The 12,748-nt window shown below is 44.5% G+C and overlaps 1 protein-coding gene across 1 annotated transcript; it reads left to right on the top strand.

The window, feature by feature from the left end:
- The first annotated feature begins 10,048 nt into the window (after window positions 1-10,048).
- LOC121462275 (protein SET-like) lies at window positions 10,049-11,128 on the top strand. Its single transcript, XM_041673771.1, has one exon. The coding sequence runs from the start codon at window positions 10,072-10,074 to the stop codon at window positions 10,939-10,941; it is 870 nt and encodes a 289-aa protein (XP_041529705.1). The 5' UTR covers window positions 10,049-10,071; the 3' UTR covers window positions 10,942-11,128.
- The last annotated feature ends 1,620 nt before the right edge of the window (window positions 11,129-12,748 follow it).

Below are 12,748 nucleotides of genomic sequence, written 5' to 3'. Positions count from 1 at the left end.
ACCTGTAACAGAGCACTTGGGAGGCTGAGTCAGAGGGCTATTTTTGAGTTTGAGCTAGCCTGGGCTACAAAGCCTTTCTAAAAACAAAAAATACTAACTATACTTTAAAAAAATAAACCTTTCTTAATCTCGTATTTTGTCACTATGAATGAAATATCAAAACATTGAAGATTAAGAAAAAATGCAAGCCTTTAATCCCAGCACTCAGACTGAGGCAGGCAGATCTCTGAGTTTAAGGCCAGTCTGGTCTACAGAGTGAGCTCCGGGACAGCAAGGGCTACACAGAGAAAACCTAGGTGGGGTGGGGGATAAGGGGGAGAAAAAAAAGATAAAATGGCACTACAAGTTTCTAGAATAGGAAAATATATGTATTTCGCATGTAAAAATATACATACATTCCTCCTACAGTATGGGAAACCAAAGCTTTCTGACTCTGGAGGTAGAGGCAGGAGGATCAGAAGTTCAAGGTCATCCTCAACAACTAAGCCGTTCAAAAAAATTGTCTAGACCCTGTGTGGAGGAGGAAAACAAAAAACAACAAAAATAAAATAAAAAAAAAATGTTATCTAGAAATAGTGAGACAAGGCCCCTAAAACTGTAAAGAAAAATTAACAAATTTACATTTGATAAAATGGTTATCATCTGTACGGATAGAGAGACTCCCCCCCCCCAAATACAAAATGTTTTATCTAAGTATTATCTTTAGGGAAACTGCTGGAAGGTGTGGCACTCAAGAATCAGGAAGCTAACCTAGGAAGAGGAAGCCATAAGATACATTAAGTTAAAGCGGAAAAGAGGAGATACCAAGACAAGGGCTGCACAGAGCAGAAGGCACTGGATCACCGGATCAGAAAGCTCCAGGAAGGATGGAAGGATGGCTTCCGGAAGATAAAACAGGTGCATGCGAGGAAAGCAAGGGAAGGGAAGCTATGAAAGTCACACACATAGACCATGGCTAGCCTGGTCTACAGAGTCAGCCCGAGCTACAAACTGAGACCCTGTTTCAATAACAAGAATAAAACAATAAAATAAGCCTTGAGTTTGAGGCTCAGATAAGAAAAATGTCCAACAAAAGATGTCCAAGTGACAGCTCGGGCAGGAACTCAATACACAGGCTATGAATATGAGCTATGAATACACAGGCATTATGAAAATGGGGTATGAAGGAGAACACCCAAGAGCCAGTTGAGAGAGTTGGAAAAGGTTGAAAAGTTGCTTCTGAAAAGAGAAATGAGAACAGGTCAATCAGTCTTGTTGTATTTGGGAAGTCTTGCACAATTTAATCATTTTAATTATTTTGTGTGAATTGGAAAGAAAGATAAAACTTAAGCCAGGCAGGCATTGTCCTATCCATTCCTAATTCCAGTACTCATGAGTTGAAGATAGGAAGTTTAAAAGTTTGAAGATAACCTGGTCTACCCAGCAAAACTCTGTCTCAAACAAAAACAAAATAGAAAGCCAGGCAGTGGTGACCTTTATTCCCAACACCCAGGGAGGCAGAGGCAGATTGAGTTCAAGGTCAGTCTGGTCTACAACAACAGCAACAACAAAACCAAATGGCAGGTAATCCCACAGAGCTGTACGACCTCAGGATCTACATAGTACAAGGAGAGAACTGACTTTCAAACACTGTAGCTACACTCGAGTATACACACGCGAGTGTGTTACACCCTACATAAATAGTTTGCAGGGTGTGGTGGCAGGTGGCAAATGTCTTTATTCCCAGGAGTTAGGAAGCAGACATGGGCGGATCTCTGTGCGCTCACAGCTGAGCTAGTCTACTACTAGGTTCTCAAGCTGCGGGTCATGACCCCTTTGGGGGTTGCCTAAGACCATCAAAAAACACAGTGCATTACGATTCATGAGTAGCAAAATTACAGCTAGCAAAGTAGCGACAACAATTATTTCATGCCTGGGGGTCACCACAACATGAGGAATTAACTGTATTGGAGGGTCACAGCGTTAGGAAGACTGAGAACCAGTAAAGTAGTTCCATCCAGGACAGTCAAGGCTACGTAATGAGACCTTGTCTCAAACATACATGCATGCATACATACATACATACATACATATACATAAATGCCAGAAAAATGCTGGTCATTTCAAAGAGGAAACTAATAACCCAGACAAGTATCCAGCAAGTGACTGACCAATAAAAAAGAGAATTCAAACAGCATAACGGGGCAAATCTGCAGCCTGTATTTACCCCCTAAGAGTTTCAAAGTATACTCAAAAGTTCAGCTGAAGCAGGTGGTGGCCCACCCCTTTAATCCCAGCACTCTGGAGGCAGAGGCAGGCGGATCTCTGTGAGTTCGAGGCCAGCCTGGTCTACAGAGCAAGCTGCAGGACAGCCAGAGATACACAGAGAAACCCTGTCTCGAAAAGAAAATATTCAGCTGAAAAGTATCTCTAGATAGCCATAAACTACCAATATTGACACACAAATAGTCAAGCTAAACCAGCAGCTACTAAAATTCTGCATTGCTAATAGAGTTTCTGTTCCAGGTAGTTTTATAAAGCTTTTTCTTAAACTTTCAAAGTATAAATAAACATGGTCTTAAACCAATGTTTTCAGTTCCTGTGTTGGATGTGCTCCTAAATCCTTTTTCTGGTAAGATTTTCTTTGAGACACAGGAAGGCCCAGGCACACCCTACATTTTCCAGCTATGACAAAACTCCCCCTCGACCCCCCTTCCCCCAGTGAGAGAATCTGCCCTGTGGCTTTGAAAGTGGCAGGGCAGGGCCAGTTTTCCAGCCCTGCACTACACACCCAGCCTCAGAGAGACGTTTTGTCTCTTGCTGGCTGTGAGCGGAAGTTGTGTTCCCTGTCTCCATCACTTACCCTTTCCCAGCCCTGGGCTAAAACAAGGGAAGTTTGTTCTCACCTTTCTGGAGGCCAGATGACCAGGCAAAGGTGGTTTAGGACTAGATCCTCCTAAAAGCTGTGGGGGATCCAGCTGGCTGGCTTTACCACAGCCACTGCTTGGACCCTATGGCATCCATTGAAGATGCGCCCAAGTCCAGATTTCCCTACACTTTTTGTTCTTTTCCCTTTGTGTGTGTGTGCATGTATGTATAGTGCACATGTATATGCATGTTTGCATGTGTGTGAACCACATAAGCCCCAAACTCTCCCTCATCCCAGTATGTATAGGCGAGCATGCACTTGTGTGCACATACTTGCACACACACACACGCACACACACACACAGGCACACATAGAGGCCTACGGTTAGTGACATGAGTCCTCTTGATTGCTCTTCCACTTTCTTCATTGTGTCAGGGTCTCTCAACCAAACCCAGAGTTCTATGCTCTTCCCACATGTTCTCAGACATGGCTCGTCTTGTGCCATATCGGGGGATATTTTTAATTTTTTATTAAAAATTTTTAATTTTTTAATTTTTGTTTTATGTGCATTGGTGTTTTGCCTGCATGTATGTCTGTGTGAGGATGTCAGATCTTGGGAGCTATTGACAGCTGTGAGCTGTCATGTGGGTGCTGGGAATTGAACCCAGGTCCTCTGGAAGAGCAACTAGTGCTCTTAACTGCTGAGCCATCTCTCCAGCCCCAAGGCTAGAATTTTAAGAACCTAGGGAGACAAACTCCCATTTTTATGCGGCAAGTGGAGAGCCATCTCCCCAGCCCCAGATGCCCAGCATTATTAGGTAAAATGCATCAGAGGCCAAGCTGCTCTAGCATCTCTTCATCTAATTCATTACATCCAAACCTGGTCTCAAACAGGTCACATTATGAAATACTGTCGAGTTTGGACCTCAGCATACAAAGGGAGGTGGGCATAAGACTCCTTGGGTTCCCAGAACCCACGTGGTGGAACCCTACAAGTTGTTCTCTGATCCCCACATGTATACTGTACTGTGGGCTCATACACACATGCACACAAACACAATTGCTTCTTATTTTTTTCTTTTTTTTAATTTTAAGACAGGGTCTTTCTGTGTAGACCAGGCTGGCCTTGAACTCACAGAGTTCAGCTTGCCTCCACCTCCTGAGTGATGGAATTAAATTCGTGCACTACTATGCCTGGCTCATATTCACACAATTTTTAAATGTAAAAAATAAATAAATTGACTTAAAAGGAAATTGCTTGCCCACTTTTCCCTGTCTCATGGGCTCTACCAACATGGCACTGAACAGCTTTGGCGACATGAATGCTTTAAGAGGTAGCGTTAAATGCTTTAAGAGGTAGCAAAGAAATAACGGAAAGTCCCTGGGCCTCCAAGGAACTCCACAAAGCATAACCAACCCACCAGCTTAGGCAAACACACCTCTGTCTTGTTTCATCAACTGTATTTGCACCTTTTCTTTCATCTTCTTGCAGTCATCAGGACTTAGCCTGTACCTTGCCCCACTTTTGAATATTTGCATCTTTCTCAAGAACTCATGGCTCAGCCTGCTGCGGGGAGTGATGGGTACCTGTTCTCTCAGCACTGGGGAGGCCTAGAAGGAAGGTCAAGAAATTCAGGGTCATCCTTGGCTACATAGCCAATTTGAGGCTAGCCTGGTTACGTGAGACAATGTATCAAAAAACAAGATAAAAAGGAAGAAATAAGGGGGAGGGGGAGGGAAATGGGAGGCAGTGGCGGGGAAGAGACAGAAATCTTTAATAATTAAATAAATTAAAAAAAAGGAAGAAATGAAGGAGGGAGGGAAAGAGGGAGGAAGAAAGGGAATCTTGAAATGTTGCCTCTTTTCTGTTTTGTGTTATTTTGTTTATTTGTTTTAAGATAGGGTCTCACTATGTAAGCCTTGGCGGTCCTGGAGCTTGCTATGTAGACCAGGCTAACCTCAAACACAAGAGATCCCCTTGCCTTTGCCTCAGAGTACTGGAATTAGACGCGTGTGCCTTCATGTTCAGCACTAGTTTCCTTCTCTGTTACTACGATGAAACACTCTGACCAAAAGCCACCCAAGGGAGGAAAGGGCTTATTTAGCTTCCAAGTCACAGTGCATCGCCACGGGAAGTCAGAACAGGAACCATGGAGGAAAGCGTTTATGGCTCATGACCTCCCCAGACGGCTTATATGAACTCGCCCAGAGATGCTGCCACCTGCAGCGGGCAGGACCCTCCCACATCAATCATCTGTGAAGACCTCTCTCACAGCCACGGTCATAGGCCACTCTTATTAAAGCAATTCTTCACGTGACGTTCCTTCTTCCCAGTCACTGGACTTTGTGCCCAGTTGACAATAGAGGCAGGCAGATCTGTGGCTTCGTGGCCAGCCGGGTCTCCAGAATGAGTTCCAGGCCAGCCCAGGCTACAAAGTGAGACCCTGTCTCAAAAACACCATCTTAGTTGGGGTTCCTATTGCTGTGATGAAACACCATGACCAAAGCTACTTGGGAAGGAAAAGGTTTACTTGGCTTATACAACATCATGTTCATCATCAAAGAAGTCAGGACAGGAACCTGGAGGCAGGAGCTGACACAGAGTCAATAGAGAAATGCTGTTTACTGCCTTGCTCAGCCTGCTTTCTTATAGTCTCTGGGACCACCAACCCAGGAGTAGCACCACCCACAATGCACAGGGCCCTTCCCCATCAGTTACTAATTACGAAAATGCTCTACAGCTGGGTCATATGGAGGCCTTGCTTTCAATTGAGGCTCCCTTCTTTCAGAGGACTTCAACATAAAACTAGCGAGGACAATTGACCTCATGTCAACTAGACACACAGACATATCACTGTTAAACCATAACCTTCCCTTTCTTGTCGTTCCCCAAGATCACACATTAATATCAACATCACACTATAAAACACTTTACAAACTTAAAAAGACCCACAGTCTTTACAAATTCAAATACTTTAAAAGTCCAAAGTCTCTTTGAAACCTAAAAATCTTTTAAAACGTCAGCCTTTCGGGCTGGATAGATGACGCAGTGGTTAAGAGTGCTGGCTGCTCTTCTAGAGAACCCGGGGTTCAATTCCCAGTACCTACACAATGGCAGCTCACAACTGTCTGACTCCAGTTCCAGGGGGTCTGACAGCCTCACACAAACATACATGCAGCCTAAACACTAATGCACATAAAATAAATTTTTTAAATTTAGTCTCTCAACTGTGGGCTCCTGTAAAATCAAAAATACTTTCTTACTTCAAGAGGGAAGAACCAGGGCACAAAAATTCCAGAAGTATAAATAATTCAATATCCAATTATCTGGGATTCACTCACGATTTTCTGGGCTCCTCCCTGACTCTGCCCTCTGCAGCACACAGAGACGGTCTCCCAGGCTCAGGTCAGCTCCATGCCACACCTGCTGCTGTGGGTCTCTAACTGATCTGCACGTTCACCAACAGCCTCCCCAGGCTCTCTTCAGGGACTCCGGCCCTGCCACACAGTGCCAAGCCTCAGTGCCTTTCCATGACCCTTTCATGCCTTCAAAACCAGTACCACCTGGGAGACTCACACACTACCAAGTTCAGCTCCCAAAGGAGGTACAACCTTGGCTGCCTCTGGGACACAGCTTCTGTGTGCAGGCCCTGAAGAAACACTTTCCAGAGATTTCACCTCAGCGATGTTGGTCCCTCCTTAATCACAACTGTTTCCTGGAAAGTCCCAGCTGACCAGCTTGCATTATCCCAGGAAAGTCAAAGATTTCACCTTAGTGGTTGTAGTATCTTGTTCATCACGGCTGATTCTTCACTCCCCAGCTAACCAGAACTACAGATTCACTCAAATACCCTGGGGGAGTCTCTGCTTCCCTCTGAAACTTCACAAGCCAGGCCCCCGTTGTCTGCATTCTGCAACATTCTTACCTCCCAGGCTCCAACAGAACAGCTCACTGAGCTCTCAACACTCAAGGGCTTTTATAGTCCAAAGTTCCAAAGTCCTTCCACAATCCACCCCAAAACCAACACGGTCAGGTCTGCCACAGCAGCACCCCACTATTCCAGTACCGACTTGTTAGGGTTACTATTGCTGTGATGAAACACCACGACCAAAGCAACCTGGGGAAGAAAGGGCTGATTTGGCTTCACTTCCACACTGTAGTCCTACACTGAAGGAAGTCAGGGCAGGAACTCAAGCAGGGCAGAGACCTGGAGGCGGGAACTGATGCAGAGACCATGGTGGGGTGCTGCTTAATGGCTTGCTCCTCCTAGCTTGCTCAGCCTGCTTTCTTAGAGAAAAAGAACCACCAGCCAAGGGATGGCACCACCTACAATGGGCTTGCCCCTCCCCAACCAATAACTAATTAAGAAAATGCCCTCGTGTTTTCTCTCCCTAAAGCAAGCTTGTTTGACCCATCTGCACCAGAAGTGCTTGATCACTGTGGGCAGGAGGTTCACGGGCAGGAAATACATCAGGACTACTCTTGCCCTTGATTGGGTGTAGGCTGGAGATTCGCTGTGACGTATGCTTGCCCCTAACTGGACCTGATAGCAAATACTTTAGCTGCTGTAAATCGTGACTCAGGGCCATTTCCTGGAAACCCAGAGATGGACCTGGTCAGAGCCCATCCACCTAACTGGTAGTTAATTAAAACTTGCTTCTAATTGGCTTTAAATTGTGGTAGTGATCTTATTCTCAACTGGTGGGATTAACCCGATAAATGCTCTAAACCACTCTAGTTCCTGGAGGCATTTACTCAATGGAGGGGCCCTCTTCCCAAAGGACTCTAGCTGTGTCAAGTTGACATAAAAATGAGCAACACACAGCTCCTTTACAAGAATTTAAACCAAAGAGCTTCTAGCTCATTTCCTCATGGAGTCTTTTGTCTCAATTGACATCTCATGAGCAAAGTCATGCCACACACATTACTGAAGGCATCCCTCATGGTGATCCAGCTCTGACCAGAATGCCCCATGAAGCTCAGCTTTCAGGATGCTAGGATATCTCTAGCCCACCACTCCAAAGTCTTCCATAGTCTCCTCCACATGAACCAATTCCAAAGGCCCGAGGACCACACAGAAAGATGTGTCACAACATTGCTGCTTCCCAGCTTCCCAGCGCAGTTATCTGTATTCGTTGCTCTTCTTGTTAATGTGACCAAGAACCTGATAAGAAGCGCCTCTGGGCAGGGAGTGTAGCGCCATGAAAGGTGCTTGCCTAGTCTGCGCATGGCCATCAAGGAAAAAGAGCTCTGGTTCATACTTAAGGGGACATTGTCCGTCATGGTGGAGAAACAACAGCAGGTAGCTCCTCAACAGTGGGGACACACATCTGAGAGGAAAGAGAGGCTGAGAAGGGGGAATGCTGGCTCTCAGGTGGCTGAGGGACCAGCCACCTTCCCCTGCCCGTTCCCCTTAGTGTCATTCCTCTCTGGAAATGCCCTCACAAATGAAGGGCCCTTACAGACCTAAGTGTGGCAGACACAGTCCTGACCATGGCAAATATGGCTCTGGCAGGTCTTGCCTTCCTCATTCCCTCTGCCTTGCTAAACATTCCTAAAGCTGGTCACCAAGGTCTAGTCCCTCATTTAGCTACTTCCTCCTCCTGAGGCTGACTACCAAGATCCAGCTATCAAAGTATTGAAGCCCAGCAATCAAAAGCCCTCTTTGGCTACCCTAATTAACATGCCCAATCAAAATTAACCAACTATCCTAACACAGGGTTTTCCCTTTTTCCTTTATAAACTGCCATTCGCCTGTGGGCCACTCTGTCCCCTCTCTATCCACAGGCCCTTTGTCCCTCGGGGCAAATATCCCTTTTCCCTCTCCCTTGCCCCTCTTCTCCACTCTCCTTTGTCTCCTATCCCCTATCTTTGTCCCTCTGGGGCAAATAAATCTCCTTTGTGTTGAGAACTTGGTCTTGTGTGCTCTGACCATGCTGATCCTGTCAACAGTCATGTCCAAAGGTGTACCTCAATACCACCATGGGTGTTTCTTAATCCAGTCAAGAAGACGATCAATATTAACTATCACAGATACTGTACAAACCATTCTGAGGAAGAAGGGCCATTCGGGATGTAGTACACAGAGAGTCTCCAGTTGTATCTGTAATTCCTTTTTTTCCTCTCCTCCTCCCTCCCTCCCTCCCTCTTTCACCTCTTGCTTTGTTTTGCATAGTACTCTTGCTATGCAGACCAGATTGGCCTTAAATCTGATATACAACCCACATGGACCTTGAACTCATGGTGATCCTCTTGCCTCAGCCTCCCCAGTTCTGGGATTAAAGATGTGTGCCTCCATGCCCAACTGCTTTGCCTTCGCCTTCACTTCCTTCTTCCTTCCCTTCGTTTATTTATTTTTAAACATTGATTTGCTGTGGGATAATGCTCTTATACACTGTAAAGATTTATTGTCATTCATATTGGTTTGATAAAATGCTGATTGGCCAGTAGCCAGGCAGGAAGTATAGGTGGAGTGACAAGACTAGGGGAGTTCTGGGAAGAGGAAAGGCAGAGATGCAGTTGCAAGTCAGACACAGAGGAGGCAAGATAAGAATGCCTCACTGAGGAAAGGTACCAAGCCACATGGTTAAATATAGATAAGAATTATGGGTTACTTTAAGTTCTAAGAGCTAGTTAGTAATAAGCCTGAGCAATAGGCCAGACAGTTTATAATTAATATAAACCTCTGTATGTTTATTTGGGACTGAATGGCTACAGGACCAGGGGGGACAGAAACTTCTATCTACATTTATTTATTATTTATTTGCTTGTTTATTTGACACAGGGTGTTATTGTGCATCCCTGGCTGGCCTGGGACTAGAAATATAGAGCAGGTGGGCCTTGAACTTATAGAGTTCTGCCTGTCACTGCCTTCCTAGAGTTAGGATTAAAGGTATGGTTCCACCACACCCAGATTCTCTTTTTTTTTTTCTATTTTTTAAAAAAACTAAATCAGTGAGGGGGATGTCTTAGTGAGTAAAGATCTGCTTGACAACCACACCGCCTGAGTTCTGATCCACAACACTCACATAAAAACCAAGCAGTTCCCAGAGTGCCTAAAACTGCGTGCAGCATTGGGGAGCAGAGACAGGGAAATCCTGGGGGCTCATCCACCATTCAGTCTAGTTGAGACAAGCAGCTCAAGACTAACCAGTGGAGTTCCTGCGAGTTTCTTCCTCCTCTCTGCAGCTGTCCTCTGGCCTCTAGCCACTTCCCTCGTGTCATGGCCCCGAAACGGCAATCTGCGCTTCTGCCTCAGTCCAAGAAACCCAAATCGGCTCCGTCCCCGAAACTGGAGGACAAGTCTGCCTCTCCCGGCCTGCCGAAGGGAGAAAAAGAACAGCAAGAAGCAATTGAACACATTGACGAAGTACAAAATGAAATAGACAGACTTAATGAACAAGCAAGTGAGGAAATACTAAAAGTAGAACAAAAATATAATAAACTCCGCCAACCGTTTTTTCAGAAGAGGTCAGAATTGATCGCTAAAATCCCAAATTTTTGGGTAACCACATTTGTCAACCATCCACAAGTGTCTGCACTGCTTGGGGAGGAAGACGAAGAGGCTCTGCATTATTTAACCAGAGTTGAAGTAACAGAATTTGAAGACATTAAATCAGGTTACAGAATAGATTTTTATTTTGATGAAAATCCCTACTTCGAAAATAAAGTTCTCTCCAAAGAATTTCATCTGAATGAGAGTGGTGACCCATCCTCAAAGTCCACTGAAATCAAATGGAAATCTGGAAAGGATTTGACAAAACGCTCGAGTCAAACACAGAATAAGGCCAGCAGGAAGAGACAACACGAAGAGCCAGAGAGCTTCTTTACCTGGTTTACTGACCACTCTGATGCAGGTGCAGATGAGTTAGGAGAAGTCATCAAAGATGACATTTGGCCAAACCCCTTGCAGTACTATTTGGTTCCTGATATGGACGATGAAGAGGGAGAGGCAGAAGATGATGACGATGATGATGAAGAAGAAGAAGGCTTGGAAGATATTGATGAAGAAGGAGATGAAGGTGAAGAAGATGAAGATGAAGATGATGATGAAGGGGAAGAAGGAGAGGAGGATGAAGGCGAGGATGACTAGCAGAGAAGACTGATGGATTCCGACTCTCTTTTTTATTTTCTTTTTATTAAATTTCTCCAGTCCCTGGGAGCAAGTTGCAGTCATTTCCCTCCCGTCCCCAGTCCCTCCTGTGCTCCGTCGCCCTGTTTCTGAGGTCTCGCTTCTCAATACCATGGTTCTCAACTTATTTTTGGGGAAATGTCTTGAGCAAAATACAATGGGAAAAGAAAGAATCTCCTACTCTGTTCTACATTAATTTTTATCTTTTCTTGTCTTGAACTGTGGATTCAACACCACCACCACCATGCTCTGTGGGAAAAAAGAAAAGCCCTCCAGCCCCTTTGGCTCTGCTGGAGGCTGGAGGGTGCTAGGCCCCTGTGTAGTAGTGCATAGAATTCTAGCTTTTTTTCCTTTCTCTGTATATTGGGCTCAGAGATTACACTGTGTCTATGTGAATACAGACAGTTAGCATTTACCAACATGTATCTGTCTACTTTCTCTTGTTTAATAAAAAGAAAAAAAAAGAAAAAAAGGGGGGGTTAGAAGGTCAGCAAGGGTGGGTTTGAGGTGTCTGGGGGGGTAAGTGGGCATTGTGACAACATGGCTTCTCCTTTGGCATGTTTAATTGTGATGTTTAACAGACATCCTTGCAGTTTAAGATGACACTTTTAAAATAAAATTCTCTCCTAACGATGACTCGAGCCCTACCACTCAATGGGAGAATCAGCAGAACCTGTAGGGGTTTATTTGGAGTTCACATTCTCTGTTGTAACTTTATTTTTAATTTTTTTTTTTTATTTTTAGTTTTTTGGTTTTCACTGGAAGGAAAAGATGCTCATTTTAAATGTTGAAGTGTACAAGTTGCTTTGTTACAATAAAACCAATGTGTACACAAAAAAAAAAAAAAAAAAAAAAAAAAAAAAAAGACTAACCAGTGAGAGGCCCATCTCAAAACTACAGTGGAATGTGATCAAGGAGGATACCCTGACATCAGCCTCTGGCCTCCATGTACTTACACGCACAAGCATGTACACCTGTGTATACACATGTACACTGTGTATGTACAACACACACACACACTTACACTTTTTAAAGATTTATTTTCATTAATGTCTTTGTGTCTATATGTGGATATGTGCATATATAAGCATACATGGCCTTGAAGGCCATGTCATTTTGTTCAGAGTTCTGAAGGTTCTGGTATAGGTTCCGGTGACCCCATTGGTTGGTACTTATGGTAGCAGGAGGGGCATTGTGCCAGGATCCCATCACAGAGGAAGTGTATGGCAGAGCAAGCTGACCCATGATGAGCCAGGAAGCAAAGACAAGGAGGGGATGAGGGTCCTGTACTCCCTCTTCATTATTACATCCTCAGTGGCCTGGGGACCTGCTATTAGGTCCCACCTCCTCATCATTCTCTATTCCTCTAGTACCAGTGTGGGGATCAAGCCTTTGAAGGATGGCCCTTGGAATACCACTCAACATCCAAACCATAACAAAATTCCTTATGGTTATATTTATTTATTTATTCATTCATTCATTCATTTGTTCATTTATTTATTTATTTATTTAGGTTTATTTATTTATTTATTTATTTATTTATTTATTTATTTTGCACACAATATTCTGTCTGTGTGTATGCCTGCATGCCAGAAGAGGGCACCAGACCCAATTACAGATGGTTGTGAGCCACCATGTGGTTGCTGGGAATTGAACTCAGGACCTTTGGAAGAGCAGGCAATGCTCTTAACCTCTGAGCCATCTCTCCAGTCCTTATTTAGGTTTCTTGAGACAGGGTTTCTCTGTGTATCTTTGACTGTCCTGGAAC

This window comes from Microtus oregoni, unplaced genomic scaffold (assembly GCF_018167655.1).
Source record: "Microtus oregoni isolate MIOR12 unplaced genomic scaffold, Mior012 000024F_ref0000369, whole genome shotgun sequence".
Classification (NCBI taxonomy): domain Eukaryota; kingdom Metazoa; phylum Chordata; class Mammalia; order Rodentia; family Cricetidae; genus Microtus; species Microtus oregoni.
This window is presented reverse-complemented; position numbering and strand designations above follow the sequence as displayed.

Bases quoted from the DNA above. Each gene is read 5' to 3' on its own strand.
- LOC121462275 (XM_041673771.1), top strand. From the start codon at position 10,072: ATGGCCCCGAAACGGCAATCTGCGCTTCTGCCTCAGTCCAAGAAACCC.